Source organism: Saccostrea echinata, unplaced genomic scaffold (assembly GCF_033153115.1).
Source record: "Saccostrea echinata isolate AGI-Se365-2 ecotype Australia unplaced genomic scaffold, CSIRO_AGI_Sech_v1 ptg000001l, whole genome shotgun sequence".
NCBI classification, from domain to species: domain Eukaryota; kingdom Metazoa; phylum Mollusca; class Bivalvia; order Ostreida; family Ostreidae; genus Saccostrea; species Saccostrea echinata.
Genome location: NW_026889750.1, coordinates 18,000,831 through 18,017,643, shown reverse-complemented (window position 1 = coordinate 18,017,643; position 16,813 = coordinate 18,000,831). Strand labels below are relative to the sequence as shown.

Below are 16,813 nucleotides of genomic sequence, written 5' to 3'. Positions count from 1 at the left end.
AAAATACAATTACAAATTTATAATACAATACAAATACAATTTATCATTGAGTCAAATGCTTACTGACGTTTTTCATACTAATTGTTAGGCCATTGTTTACACACTGAATTGTCGACGGATTTTTCCGTTATTTCCCGATCATGACAAGGAGCACACGGCGGGTGTGACCGGTCGGCAGGGGATGCTCACTCCTCCATGGCACCTGATCCCACCTCTGATGTTTGGAGGTCCGTGTTTGCTCTGCTCCTATTTTGTATTGTTTAATGGACTTTTGAGCTCGATTACTGTTCGTTATCTCCATATATTTCATTTACAATGAATAAGATTTATTCATGTATGAGGTTATACTATATTTCAATTATGGTTATTTTATGATGAAGAGAACTGTAAAAGCAACCTTGAATTTTGTTAAAACCTTATTCTACTCGACGATTGATTGATTAATGTTTGTGTTCCTTGTGAGATTTTTTCCCTTTTATGAAAAGTGACCAAACACCGATGAAGGGCTTCAAATTTAGACCTTTACTTGGCACCCAGTGGCATTGAGTAGCGAGAGTTCTTTATCATGCCAACTCCTACTGTGACACAGGACCTACAATTTTCAGATAATACGTACCTCACAAACCCGTGTCTTTCAGTTCTTATACCGGGAGCTTGGTGAAGAAATGAAATATGAAGATAACAAAGAGTATTCAATCTCGAAAGTCTAATGAAACGATACAAATAGAAACAGATACTATCTAATGTTTAAACATTTTAGGTTTGATGCTGCGCCGGCAACGAGAATAGAACCGGAACATCCCAATCACGGAGTGAGCGTCCTACCACAAGGCTAACATGCTATAATATTAAATAATTTTGGAGTATTGAATAATGAAATAGAAATTAAGGTTAAGGTTGAACAAGGTGGTATGTGTTGCAGTTTACCGGAAAAAAAGGTTGCCTTTGATTGCCATCCTTTCAAATGACATTGTAGACGCCATACTCTCGGAAAGAATTAGATTTGAAAAAAAATCTAATCTTGAGCTTAAAAGAAAGTTTTTTATGTATACTATTCTTTTAAAAATCGTCAAAGGAGGAACAGACTCATAAATAAATAATGTATGAAAAATGTGCGACAAAATATTATAATATGGATTATAAATACCATACACCTTTCTTTAAAACCAGAATGAAACCAATTTTGATTATCATCATTACTATCATGGGAAAGTTTATGATAACCTTATATAAGAAATCCAAAAAATGCGTAGAAAAGAGATATAGAACGCACAAATCAGCAAACATGAATGCAGTCAATATGGCAACTGAGAAAGAGGGCACATAAGATATTAAACCCACCGGTGTCTGAAAAGAAGTTCAAAGTGTAGTTGCAGGTGGAAACCTTGATATGAATTATTTTGTTTCTTTGACATGGTCACTAAAGTAAGACATTAACAAGTCAAATAATGAGTACTCACGGCCTCATTCCGTGTCTCCATGCCATATGAGTTAATACTTCTAGGTAGTTGCGTACCACCATGTGAATAGGCGTCTCGTGTTGTATGTTTGTTTGGCATCTGCCCCGCTTTTCTAAAGGGATTTGAATTCTTTTCTTTAGTATAGGTATGTGAATCAAAAAGACAGTGAAGTGTCGTTTCCTTAATCGTTTTAGCGGGAGAGTTAAGTCAAATAATGTATACATATAACTCTTACGTTAACTAGACCGTCTGTTGCACTGTGCTCACCAAAGGGTAGGTACACATGGAAGGAGGAGTTAGAGGAGGATCAGGATATATAATTTTATAGCATTCGATATATCCCAGTGAGCTTGATATAAAAGATACCATAGAGTCTGACACATCTGTTTCATAATTGGATATTTTACTATTTTACTATTTATCTTCCGTGCCCTGCAAAAATGTCAAATGCGCAAATAACGTCATGTCAATTATGTATTAGTTAATAGCTTATTAATTTATTCCGAATTCAAAAGGAAAAATTAATATCAGTGGAAATTACTTAAAAATTACTTTCCGTAAGTGTATGTTTCACCAGATCTTATAAGTTGAAAAGAAAATTACAAAAAAATGAAGATGTCTTGCAGAAGGTCTTCTAGCTTGCCAAAATGACATCTGACGTTCTTACAATGCGGGGTTGTACGTTTTTAATTTATTTACGTATTTCTGTACCCTTCAAACTTAATTTCGATCAATACGTCTCTTTTTCCTTAAGTCGCCTTTAATTTTCTGTCGATTTTTTTTTTAAATAATCATGAAAGAATTATCATATACAAATGAGGTTAATTTTTTTTAAATCTATGCAATGGTAGAGTTTTCATATAAAGCGTGACTTCACATGGAATAGAAAACACAATGATAGAAAATTAGCAACAATTCTTCTCGATGAACTGCTTTAATGAAAAAAAAAATTTACCCAAGGTTTTTCCACAAATTATCATTTCTTTAATATGATTAATTATTCTCTAAATACATATCTTAGTCATCGCACGTCAAAAACTACCATTTCGACGCCGGTTTGACGTTATAACGTTCAGTAGCAATTCCTGACGTTGCATCTATACCCAAAAGGTAACTATTCTGCATGTCATTTCCAGGACATGGCACCAAATGTACATGTAACAGGAAGAAAGATCAAATTTGGAAATGTTTCATTTCAATTCAATTTTTGAGGACATATATTGACTACAGGGGTGCAGATTGTGTTTTGAGTGTTGGATGAGCCGAACCTCGACCTGAAAACTTATTTCCTTTCCAAAGAAATACTGATAACCAAATTCGAATCAAGTCTGGAAATGTTTCAATTTTAATTATTTTCTAAGGAAATAGTAACTGCAGCAGTGTGATGTTCATGATGCAAACTGTGTTCTGCGTGTTGGACTTAATATTAGCAGTACTTCCATCTTAAAATGATTTTTTTTCCCGACGAAATGATGTTTCTGAAATTTTGATTATCATTTAAATTATGAGTGAAAATTGAGTTTTAAGTTTTCAAATAGTTTGTATCATTCATGAATTTAAAAGTGTGAAATTATAAGGATGCTGTGCAAATATTGTGTTCTGGATTAACCAAGATCTCCATGTTCTTTTTTGTTATTTACATGTAAATTAAATACGCGTATTTATTGTATTTGATTTTGTTTCCCTCTTGGGTACATTCCAAACTCTACCTGTAACTCTCGAATCTTTTTGTTGTAACTGTCCATTCTTTTTCTTTCTTTTTTTTTTTTTTTGAAAAAAACCTGTCCATTCTAAAAATCAACAGTTGAGTGAGACCTAGATGTAATAATCTTTAAGGTCTGACTTTTGTAAGAAAAGGTACGACCCTTTGAGAAAAGGTCCGCTATGATAACAGGTCCTGGGTCAGAAAAAGTTTTAATTTAAGTACAGATGATACAAACTATTCCAAAAATCATAAAAATAACAACTAAAGTCATATTTATATAAGTATATCGTTTCAGTTTAACCGAATAAATTTTCAATTTTCATTCGAAATTTCGCAATAGTGTCCTATAAATCGATAAAACGTTGTACAGATTTATAGGGGTGATTCAGAAATTAAGGTAGAATTTTGAACATCATAGAAAGTTAACGATTCTTTAATATTTTAGAAATTTGATATTTGCATCATCTACCAAAATAGGTCCAAAGAATATATATCTATCTATGCATCCACTTTTTTGTTTGTATCATCTGTCCTTAAAAGCATAAATTTCAGGAGAATTTGTTTACTTTTAGAAAGAATGGTTAACCTTATTGCGTTCATATTTGCTATTGAGTACATGGCTTGCCATTCCCGGATAAGCTTCGAGAGCGATTTCCAAAAACTGTACATGTGCATGTACCTACAGGTAGCATGGGAATGAATGGCTATGTGTGTTTTTTGAATACATGTATCAGCAAAGTTGATTTCCTTAATCCATTTCAGTTCAGTTTAACCATTTAAACCAAATTAATGGTGCACTGAGTACAAAAGAGCATAATGTATATTATTGTACAAACTTTTCAGAAGTACATGTAAAATGTGTAACAGAAAATCACAAACAGTGAAAAGAAATGAAGAGATAAGGAGGACAGAGAGTCATATTATCAGAAAAAAATACCTAATTTTCTGAGTTATGTCAAAGAACAGACAGCTTTGCGGTATTATAATATTCCTGCTTGTAATTCGTGATTTTTAAATTATAATTCAATATTAATTTCTTAATTCATAATCCTGAAAGAGACTGTGGGTCTATTTTTCTCTCCAATCTACTGGTCATGTATTAAACAAACAGCAAATAACAACTTATCTAAAGCAGATCTAATCTTTTCCAATGTGAAAATTAGTAATAATTTAAGCAGTTGCTACATTATTACAGTGCTTACATGACTAAATTAAATTTAAAAAAATCCAATGTTTTAATTGTGTGTCACAATCCATTTGTATTTCAAGAAATTTTTGGTGCAATACTAGCATCTCATTGAAAAAAAAATTAGAAGGATTGATCTTGTGTTGGACGACTTTAAAAAAATTAAAAAGTATTTATACATCTATTGAACACTGATACTCAAGTAAATTTTAAGAAAGGTGCACGTGTTTTATATCAATTGTTCTTTTTCAGAAATTGTAACGACATTCGCTGTTGTCTACTGTACACTGATCAATGGTCATAATAGAGTTTGTTGTATCAATTTATGATTCACAAAATTTATGATCCATTATTTCCTGACAGGATGTACATCACAATGTGAATTTTTTAAAAGAAAATCATGTGCATTGTGCAATGAAATGGGGAAAAAATGAAATTTAAATTTGAAATTGACACTTTCTCATTAAACATACTCTTTCATACATAAAGGGTTGTTTACACAACGGAAGATATAAATTATACATAAAGGTGGAGCTCGTAGTCCTTTTTAAAAATATTACACAACACCTATTACCTATGGTACAATGTAACTTCGCCTGCACGGTTTTGCTTAAGTATTCCAAGAATAACCTTACAGAAGGCTTGAATTCGTGAACACTGTTGCTTAGTTAGAGTTTCTAAATCTTCTTCTGGTATTACTTTTATATAAGTGTTAACGTATGTGAAAACGTCAAGAAAAGGAAGAAAAAAAGAAGGCAAACGGCCTTCCTTAGCGAATGTCAGCAGCTTCTCGTAAATCTTTATGGTCAGTTCCAAAAGAGTAAAAGTAGGCATATCACCGGTTTTGTTTTTTACTTCATGTACAACATGAAATAAACACATTTTCAACATGTAGCTCGAAATTTCATCTGACGCATATGCGACATCACCTCCTTCCCACTCAGTTTCACATGACGAATCATCTTCCATGTCCTCAGAACCTTCCTCGCTATCTACGTCTTCTTCGTCAGTATTATCATTTGTACTTTTGATGCTATCATTTGTATTGTCTTCAGTGCTGCCATTACGATCGATATTTTTGCCGATGTTCTTATCAGGAAAACCTAAGTCGAGCTTTAAATCACGGTCTTGTTCTGTGTTGAGACTGTATGTTGACTGTCCACCCACCTGTTTTTCTTCCGATTGTATAACATGATTATTCAGATTATTTGAATCCTGCCCACATTCCATGGGTTTGAAACAAATCAATTTATGTCTGTCTTTTTCAAAAACTGACGTTGTACAGGTCATTCCCATTTGTTCATCTAAATATACTTTTTTCTTCGATTTATTGTTTTCTTTTGGTGTAAATATCTTTCGTACCTTATAAGTTTCATCAATATCCATCATCCATGGTAGGACAGGGTTGTTGTCAAAGGTTTGTGCTTTATTCACAATACTCACAGATTGCTCTTCAGCATTCGAAATGTCCTGTGAAACTTGAACTGTCAGAACTTGATTAGACGGTTGTTTGTTTTGCATACCTTCATTATCATAATCATTGTCGCTCACATTGTTTTCCTTCTCTTTTTTATGTTGACCTTCCAATTCACTGGTCGAAGTTGAATCTGTCTGCTGCAGCAATCTTAATTCTGATGTTGTTATCTTTTCCATATCTACCTCCTCATTGAACTGAACCTTAGGGGGAAAATTGATGCTTTTTAGAATTTTCGCTGTCGCGTAACTTTCAGTACAGATCTTAGGAAGACTTTTTAGAAAGCATTTTTCCATCAGAGAGCTAGAAATTCTCACTAAATGCTCATCGTCTTTGTCGTCCCATTGACAGCGTTCTGGTGAATGGAATAGTAACAAATACTGGTCCTCAATAGAACACGCAACCTTTTTGTCAGTTAATTCAATGGGTTTCCAATGCTTTATCTCAACAGCAGGGACAATATCTACACTGACTCTTACGTGCTTCATAATGGGACCAAACCAATGGAGTTCTAACTTTAAAACTGGTTTATCCATGGGATACCCAAGAAGACCATCGAAATACAAGTGTTTGGATGTCCAAATATCCGGGGTGTTAAGAGCAGAAGTAATCAAATCTTGGAAGGTTCCGCGATCAAGTTCTGCTGAAAGAGTTGATTCATCAAGAAATGCTTCAAACTTTTCCATACCTTCTCCTGACTGAATCTTCAAACTTACAAACCCACTATTTAAAATATCATCATCTTGATGCGGAACGCAATATTTTGAAAATTCCTCCAAGCAGAACACAAAATCGAATTCGTCTGGGTCTCCTACTTTTGTACCCTCTGACGAACTACCTGTTGGATAAACTGTACAGGAAAAAAGTGGATTCAATCTTCCAACAACACTTGCTATTCTTTGCATTAGGCATGTTACTTCTGCTTTAATTTCTCTAACTTCTGGTCTTATTTCCGTCATTCCTAACCTCGGAGATTTCACTAGTGACATCACCAGGCAAGCGGGATCATCATTGATTCCTAAATACTCATTCAGCACAGTCTCCATTTTGTTTGTTTCAGCTTCATTTATGATAAATCTACAATATTTTGTTTCATTGTTATTTTGATTAACCTCCTCATTTGTTTCACCAAATAAGCTATAAACATTCTCATTTCTCACATGCTTTGCTAAATCCAAAGGTGTGTTGCCACTGTTATCCAAAATATTCAAATCTGAACCATGCTCTATTAAAGCTTTGATCATTCTGGAATCTCCATGCCATGCACCATAGTGAAGAAGAGAAGAACCATGCTTGTCAACTTCGTTGGAATTCATTCCAACTTCTAGAAACTTCTCATATAAAGGTGGATATTTAGAAAAGTTTTGCGAGAGGACAATGTTTGAATGAGGTAGGTCTTCTGAAATGTAAAGTTCAACATTTGTAATCGGGCTTCTTCCAAATTTATCTTTTATTTTGAAATTGGCGCCATATTGATTCAGCAAGTCAAAACAATCGTTAGTATAGACACGAAAAATGCAACTTTGGCCGAATATGTCTGTTTGGTTTGGGTTTGCTCCTGCCTTTAGAAGAATTTCTACAATATCCCTCCGTCTTCTTAACACCGACTCCATAAGGGGTGTGGTTCCTATTTCAGAAGAAGTGTTTACATCAGCTCCGCAACTGATCATTAATTGTACAGTATCTGTGGCACAGGTAGAATTTCCAATATAGGTGTAGAATGCCGAATACCCATTGCGCTCTTTTTGATTTAAAAGCGCAGAAAAATTAAATTTCAGAATTTCTCCCCGAAGTAATGCTTGAATAAATTCTTCTTTTTCTTTCAATATTTGATGGTATATTTTGTTTTCTTTGACATGGTCACTGAAGTCGGACATAAACAAGTGAAATAATGAGTATCCGTCCTCATCCTGTGCCTCCATCACGTAACTTTGGCTATGAGTCAATACATACCGAATAATTTCTGGAATAAATTCCAAATAGATCTGAACCACTGTATGAAGAGGCGTCTCTCCATGTTTGTTTTGGATGTTGATATCCGCTCCGTTGTCTAACAGGATTTGAATTCCTCTCTTTACTTCGTCCAAATCAGTAAAGGCAGGGGAATCTAAAAGACAGTGAAGTGGCGTCCTACCGCGCTGATCCCGAAGATTAACTGTATGAGAATTTCCATCGAGTAAGAGTTGCTTGAGTTTAACTAGGTCATTTTCTTTAGCTGCAGAATGAAGAGGAAGTTTCTCGATTACGGACGAAGTCGCCATTATTCCTTTATTCTTTTCATCTATTTTTAGATTCAAACTGGTTGGTGTATTGATTCCTTTTAAAAATGGAAGTTGTCATCAGAGAGGTATAATGAAATGTTTTAAATGGAAATATAACACATTTAACATTACTAATGATTTATTTGGTGGTATATTTCTTCCTATTATATGCTACATATTTGTCCATAGAAGCTGATATGCAACATATCATTTTAACTTGTAATTTTCGAAACTCAGAAACTTTCAAATATAACATGCTTTTTAAAAAAAAAATTAAATGCGCAATTTTGAATGAAACGCTTCTTGCCAAAGACACAAACAAAAGATATGATTTTTTTTTTCAAAGAATGGTTTATAAAATTGTGGACCACTTCCGCTCGAAAGCCTTCCAAGTATCATTTTAGTCAATGGCATGTTCTGAGCATAGGTCTTCTTTATATATCAACCTCAGATGTTTTCAGTTTTGTTAAAATCAATGTAATGTTTTGATTAATGGTGTTTTAAACCAATGATTTTGAAATCGTTCAAACGAATTTAAAATCAGACCCATACAGTTCCTTATCTAGCTTCACCTTTCATCAACAGTAGATCCTGAAAAATCTTACTACTGTGGGTGCTTGCGAAATAGACGCCAGCAAATAATTTGTATTTCAACAGAACTCGATGCAGTGCCATAATTCAAAATGCACAACTGAGTTTCTATAACACAATGTAGTTTCTAGCCTTCCGTGTCAGGAAACAGTCCTGATTTTCATAAGTCAATTTTGAATATTTTAAATATTCCTAACAACCAAAACGAATTTGAATTACCATATTTTTATTGGATTCCGAAACTTCATAAAAATCCTTACAAACAAAGATACATAGCGGGTTCCAGTAAATGTTCTACCAAGCCTCTTTCTTGACTCCTCACTAAAATACTAACAGCAATGGAGGAGAAACTTCAGGAGTACTGAATATAATCGAGAAGTGGTGTAAATCAGATGTGGATACTTAAAAATTCCAAGCAACTTTTGGAAAATTTGAAATCATAAAACGACTTATTATCAAACAACAATAGTTATTTCCATTCATAATTATGTCGACACGGTATATCCCAGTGAGCTTGAAATAAAAGATACCACAGTCTGACACATCTGTTTCATATTTGGATATTTAACTAGAAAAAGACGTTAATGGTAATCTAACAACAAAGCTTTATGATAATTAAATGTGATGACTTTAACTTTTCAATCGTCAACTTCCCTTACTTTTGCAGCTATATACCCTTATCACCTGCAAATGGGATTTTGTTTGTTTGTTTGTTGTTTAACGTTCCTCTCGAGAATTTTTCACTCATATGGAGACGCCCCCACTTGCCGGTGGAGAGCTGCAAATTTTGATCTATACTCGGCACTCAGGGCCATTGACCAGTGAGGGATCTTTTTCGTGCCAGCTCCTACTGCAACACGGGGCCTCGGTTTATACGGTCTCGTCCAAAGGACCGGTCCCCATGTCCCACAGTGGGATTCGAACCCGCGACGTAAGGATCAGCTCCTTACCCTGCGACTCTAGAGCAAACGCTCTAACCTCTGCGCCACGCGGGCGACCAAATGGGATTTATATCTGTCAATTGATTCGATACGCAAGAGCATGCTCTACGTATTAACAACTTCTTAAAAGAAGCAAGCTATTGACAAACAAGTTGATAAAACAAGGATATCAACAGTCTCGTTTAAAGTCATCATTTCGTATGTTCTATGGTCGTGATACAATGACCTTGTCAGCAAAACAATCTATCATTAAGTCATATGCTGACTGACGTTTTTCATATTAATTGTTACGCCATTATGTACACATCGAATTGTCGACGGATTTTTCTGTTATTTACTTATTATGACAAGGAGCACACGGCAGGTGTGACCGGTCGGCAGGGGATGCTCACTCCTCCATGGCACCTGATCCCACCTCTGATGTTTTGGAGGACCGTGTTTGCTTTGCTCCCGATTTGTATTGTTTAAATGGACTCTGAGCTTGAATACTGTTCGTTATCTCTATATTTCATGTGAAACATTTGGCATCAAACAAAGAAGAACCTTGCTCAGAACATGCCATCGACTAAAAATGATACATGCAAGACCTTCCAATTCCATTTTTTTTTTACCAAAAGGACACCATGTCCAATCTTGTGGATGTCCATATCCATCGATACATTTATACCACACCTTTACAGAGCTGTGAACACTTCTTTGTCAATCTCGGTCAAAATCACTGAACTGTGTCGAACAGAAACAACTCTGTTCGTAATATTTAGTCAATATTTTGTTAAACGTTCGATTTAAAATTTCCGTTAATTTGGGTTCGGATTTTGGTCCGGAAATGGGATGAAACTCATTCAGCCGTAAAATAACCGACTATGCAATGGTGAGAACTATCCCTTTTTAATGTACAAAATTATACCTTGATATGTATGCATCTTTTCTCCAAAATAGGATGCTGCGTTTCTTTTGCGTGTCAGTATATGTTGTTGACCATTGTAGATGTACATTTGTATTTGCATAGATAATATGACGTCATCAAGGTCACTCCAGCATATTGTTTGTTTACATGTTTGCTTTTTTAATGCCGCTTCGAGATTTTTTTTTTACTCATATTGAGACGCCACCACTTGCCGTTTGAGGACTGCATATTTAGACCTGGACTTGGCACTTACGATCTTTGAGCAGTGAGGGATTTTTTTTTCTGTCAAAACCTACTGCAGCAAGGGACCTTGGTTTATACGGTTTCATCCAAAGGACCGGTCTCCGCGTCACACAGTGAATTCGAACCCGGGACGTAAGGATGAACTATTTCCGCTGCTACTCTATAGAGCAAACGCTCTAATCAGTGCGCCGCGCTTGCGACTCCGGTATATTGTGGACAGCGATAATGCATCTAGTTTGGAAAGGGGATATATCTGTTATGAACAAAGAAAAAAAATTGTTTAAAGCGATAATTGAATAAATAAATAAATAAATGAAAAAATGAAAATAGAATAGAATATTTTTAGCTTTAATAAACAGTTCTAATAATTTAAAACGCGTTCATTTGTGAATATTATGGGCTTATGTCTTTCAAAGCTTCTACATGTTATGATTTTAAGTAAATGAAAAACATAATATGAAGTTCATAAACAAGAACATACAAGAGGTTGAAGTCAGTCTACTGAATGGCTCGGGAGTTGTGACCAGAACAAAATTTGTGACTGATTGACAAATTAAGAGATAACCAAGCCAAGTGGATTGTATCTTCCTTTTTAAGACATGTTTTTCTTAAAAGGTATAATTTATTCTCTTCTCTGTTTACTTTAAAATTTGTAAGGATATACTTTTAAAAAATCACAATTTATTCCCCTTTCTGGTCGCATGTAAGTTCTAGAGGGACACCTGCATCATCCGTTATTTATTTGTATTTTGTTTTCATCGTTTTCATTGCATGATACATGTAAATGTATTCCGCCCTTTTTCATATTGTTTACATTTAATAAAAAACGTCACTATATATAAAGAAAATTGAATACATATTAACTCAAAGGCTGGGAACTGAACTTCAATAATGTTTATGGTATTCTTTTTAAAAATTTATTCCATGAACAAATGTTATCAGCTTTACAATGCTAAAATAGTTATTTATATTTTGAATACATGTAATATCATTTCAAGAATTACAGGTATAATGCCTTCAAAGCATAAAAATTAACACAAGATTATTTTTAAAGTTATCTTGATTTCCCATTGAAGACTTGTAGGTTGGAAGTCCAACATCCTGGCAGCCACAAAATCACTAAGCCTACAGATGCTAGCTACAGAAGTATAGCTGATAGATTTTCATTACACTAACGTTTCGTTTCAAAATAAACAACATTTAAATCCAATTCACGATATCTGGATAAAATGTGCAAAAGTTATTTGTGCCCAAATTCAAGGAATATACTTGTAGTAAAATAGACACCGTCAATAACATTATCATGAGCTGGACATAGCGCGCCGTTACCAAACGACATTCCTAAACGAAATTGACTGAACGTAATTACACTTACCTATTCAGACAGTCAGTTATGCACAATGGTCCATACTTATCGCAGTGAAGTTACAATCAATTTTCTAAGGATCCCGTAAAATAGGGTCAACTAAATGCTTTTATATTTTTGATACCCTTTACAGAAGATAAATATTTTTTTACCGAGAATCTTCATTTAAGGTTGTGCAGTCATTAGGATTCTGCTTTAAGATACCCAAAATAACTTTACAGAGGGCTTGAATTCGTTCACACTGTTGTTTTGTCGCCATTTCTAATTCTTCTTCTGGAATAACTCTAATGTGGCTGTTAACGTATGTAAAGACGTCGATAAAGGGAAGAAAATATGAAGGTAAACGGCCTTGTTTGGCAAACGCCAGAAGCTTTTGGTAAATTTTAATGGTCAGTTCTAGAAGAGTGTACGAAGGAACCTCACAATCTCTATTTTTCTCTTCTTGTAAAACATGGAATAAACACATTTTTAACATGTAGCTTGAAATTTCATCTGATGCAGAAACGATGTCTCCGCCTTCCCAATCAACATTATCAGATGAATTTTCCTCGCTCTTTGGGACTTTTTCGGCTTTATTCCAATCATTACAGCCCAAGTGAGACAATGTGTTGTAACTGTTCATTGGGTCTTCGTTTGTATCTTTCTCTGTTGATTCTAGCACTCCACCACTATCCTCATAATCTGCATTCTCTGCAGGTTCCCGATTATTGCAACAAATGGATTAATCTTTATTCTTTTCAGATGGTGAGGTTTTGCAAAAACCCTCATCAATCAATAACTCGTTTTCATCTCTGGGGGTAAATATCTTCCGAACTTTGCATGTATCATCAATGTCCATGAGCCAATTCATGGTAAAATTGCATTTTGATCTCTGTGTATCATCTCTGTCAGTGATATCATCAGATCGTCCGTTAGATGTTGATACCTCTACTGGATCTTCAAAAGGTAGCGATTTAACGAACGCATGTACATTTTGAGAGTTGTAACCGCTGTATTCCCTTTTGTATTTGTTACGTCTTCCATTTCTGTTCATTGGATTAATGTCTTGTTTTCCGTCCGAATTCTGAGAAGATTCTTCAAAATCACCAAATGATGAGGAGTCTGTCGATGTGAAATCATCGTCAAACTGAACATTAGGAGAAAAATTAGAGCTTTTCAGAATTTTGGCTGCTGCGTAACTTTCAGTACAGATTTGAGGAAGGCTCTTTAGATAATGTTTATCCATTAGACAGCTAGAAATTCTCACTAGATGCTCACTGTCTTTATCGTTCCATTGATAGCTTTCTGGTGAGTTGAGAATAAACATATACTGTTCCTCAACAGAAAATAGAGGCTGTTTTTCACTTAATTCCACGGGTCGCCAATCCTTCGACAAAACCGCTGGAACAATATCTACACCGACTATCATGTGCTTCATTAAGGGTCCAAACCAATGGATTTCCAGTTTGAGAACAGGTTTATCCATGGGAAACCCAAGAAGACCGTCGAAATATAAATATTCGGAGGTCCATGTGCTCGCGGTATTCAGGGCAGAAGTAACCAGATCTTGAAAAGTATCCCGAACACCTTCTGCTGAAAGAATCTTTCCATCAAGAAATAAATCAAATTTCTTCACGCTTTCACTAGACTCAATCTTTAAACTTACAAACCCGCTGTTCAATAAAACATCATCCTGGTGTGGTACACAGTGTTTTGAAAAGTTTTCCAAGCAGAACACAAAATCGAATTCGTCTGGATCCCCCACTTTTGTACCTTCAGACGAACTGCCTGTTGGATAAATTTTACAGGAAAAAAGCGGATTCAATTTTCCAACAACATCCGCTATTCTTTCCATCAGGTCTGTTACCTCCGACTTGATAAGCCTTGATTCGGGTCTTTTATCTGTCATTCCTAACCTCGGGGATTTCGCAAGTGACGTCACAAGATAAATTGGATCATCTCTGATTCCTAAATAATCATTCAGCACAGTCTTCATATTGTCTGTTTCAGCTTCATTAATAAGAAGTCTGCAATATCTTGTTTCACACTCGGGTCGAATTTCCCCATCATCTGTGTTACCGAGGAATATGTAAAGATTATCATTTCCTACGTGCATTGCTAAATCCAAAGGTGAGTAGCTATAGTGGTCCAAAATATTCAAATCTGCTCCATGTTGTAGTAGTGATCTCACCATTGTGGGATCTCCATACCACGCACCATAGTGAAGTGCAGAGGAACCATGTTTGTCTAATTCATTGATGTTAATCCCAACGTCTAAAAACTTTTCAATTAAAGGTGGATAATGAGAGAATTCGTTTGAGATGACAATGCCTGAATGGGGGAGATCTTCTGGGGTGTACAGTGCATTATTTGTGATCGGAATCCTTCCAAACTTATCCTTAATGTGAAAATCGGCGCCAAACTGATTCAGCAATTCAAAACAATCGTTCGTATAGACACGAAAGATACAACTTTGACCAAATATGTCTGTTTGATTCGGGTTTGCTCCTGCCTTCAACAAAATTCCCACAATATCCCTCCGCCCTCTGAGCACTGACTCCATAAGAGGGGTGATTCCTAATTTAGAAGCTGTGTTTACATCACCTCCACATCTGACCATTAATTGTATTATTTCTGGGGAGCAATCGGAATTTCCATTGTAGGTATGGAACGCAGAATACCCATTCCGTTCCTTTTGATTTAGCAGTGCAGAAAAATTGTATTGCAAAATTTCCCCTCGGAGTAAACTTTGAAGGAATTCATTTTTTTCTTGCGAAAGTTTCTTGTACCCATTACTTTTTATGACAAGGTCACTGAAGTCAGACATGAACAAATGAAATAAAGAGTACCCGTTCTCATCCTGTTTGTCCATCACGTAATTTTTGCTGTGAGTCAATATGTACCGAATAATTTCTGGAATAAATTCCAAATAGTTTTTAACCACCGTATGAAGTGGCGTCTCTCCATGTTCGTTTTGGATGTTGATATCCGCTCCGTTGTCTAAAAGGATTTGAATCCCTCTCTTTACTTCTTCCAAATCAGAAAAGGTAGGAGAATCCAAAAGACAGTGAAGTGCCGTCCTACCGTGCTGGTCCTGTAGATTAACTGTATGAGAATCTCCATCAAGAAAAAATTGTTCGAGTTTAACAATATCATTTTCTTTTGCTGCAGAGTGTAGAGGAAGTTTATGTAATGTAGATGGTGTCGCCATTATTCCTGTTTAGTTACTGTATATATCGTATATAAATATATTTTCGGCTATATATAGACATGCAGTTGAGACTGTCAATATATGATTCCTATACTTACTATTATGAAAAACAGGAAGTGGTCGTTATATTGAATCTATTTTTGAACATAATTTTATTCAGACTAGGATGAATTGGACCCTCTCTTTTTAATGCAGTATTAAGTGCGACATAATCTATACACAGTGGTTATTCTTGTAAAGAAATGATAAATGCTGCAAAGTCTTTCCAAGGTTATTCAACATATAGTTAATGGATAAATGTAGATATTAAAGAATAATATGGAAAAATAAAAGTTTGCATTTGATTTGATTTGAACATATTTTATTGCTTAACACAAAAGGATTAGAAACAAGTTCTTACAACTTACAAGTTCTTCTCCTGGTGTTAGTAACGTTAATACAGTTAGTACAATTGTCCCAATGATAACATAGTAAATAATATTGGCAAGTGACGTAAATAAATTGAAATGTTAATTAAATCTTCCAGATTCATTAATAAATTTATGAACTGCTGAAAAAATAAAACAGTTCATATCATAAGACAAAGTATCAGTACCCCATAACAACAGATGTGCGTCTATTAGAATCGTTTCTTCCAGTCTAAAAAGTTTGTCAAAAAGATTATTTCTTGCTCTTATATATCTTTTACAAACAAAGAAAAAGTGGTGAACATCCTCATTCTGACCACAAATACATTTAGGATAATCAATAATATTTCGTCTGTAGAGATCATAATTTAGCAAACAGTTGTGTACATATTGATAGTACGTTTACCAAACGAAAAATATTTCGGGGGTTTGGTAATTATATCAGTGATATTTTTTTTTAAAAGTATTAAGAGAAGTTGCTTCTCCGACTTCTAATTTCAGTGAGTTCCATTTTCGAATATTGTCGGGTACAAAAGATTTTTTGTAGAGTTCTAATCTGCTGGTTGGAACCTTGTGATCTTCACTGTTTCGTGTATTATGCAATGAAACATTTTTTTTATTTTAGGGGGAATGATACTGCTTAAGTATTCATGTACTTGATTGGTGTGAATTTTGAACATAGTTATTAACTTAGCAGTATGACGACGTTTGTCTAAAGGTTCCCACCCCGTCTCTAAGTAGAGAGATTCTTTCGATGCTAAAATTGGTAAACCTGTAACAATTCTTGCGGCACTTAACTGAACCTTTTCTAGCCTATCCATATCAGATAATCTACAACCGTCCCATACTACGGAAGCATATTCAAGAACTGGTCTTATAAATGTGATATACATTTTAGATAATTTTTTTTGGCCAAGGGTGAATTTAAGTTTCTTTAAGAGGCCTAATTTTTTGTATGCATTGCTTACAACATTATTGATATGTTCAGACCAGCCCAGGTCTTCAGAAAAAAGTAAACCAAGATGACGATGGGTCGTAACATAATCCAGTTGACTTCCTTGGAAATATAATTTAGGATATTT

General features: G+C 34.9%; 2 protein-coding genes across 2 annotated transcripts; both read right to left on the bottom strand.

Moving 5' to 3' along the window:
• Positions 1–4,818: 4,818 nt before the first annotated feature.
• LOC133195176 (uncharacterized) lies at positions 4,819–8,086 on the bottom strand. Its single transcript, XM_061331040.1, has one exon. The coding sequence runs from the start codon at positions 8,084–8,086 to the stop codon at positions 4,922–4,924; it is 3,165 nt and encodes a 1,054-aa protein (XP_061187024.1). The 3' UTR covers positions 4,819–4,921.
• Positions 8,087–12,855: 4,769 nt separating this feature from the next.
• LOC133195167 (poly [ADP-ribose] polymerase tankyrase-like) lies at positions 12,856–15,324 on the bottom strand. The gene has a single exon (XM_061331032.1). It carries the CDS (start codon positions 15,322–15,324, stop codon positions 12,856–12,858), a length of 2,469 nt encoding a protein of 822 aa, XP_061187016.1.
• Between the last annotated feature and the right edge of the window lie 1,489 nt (positions 15,325–16,813).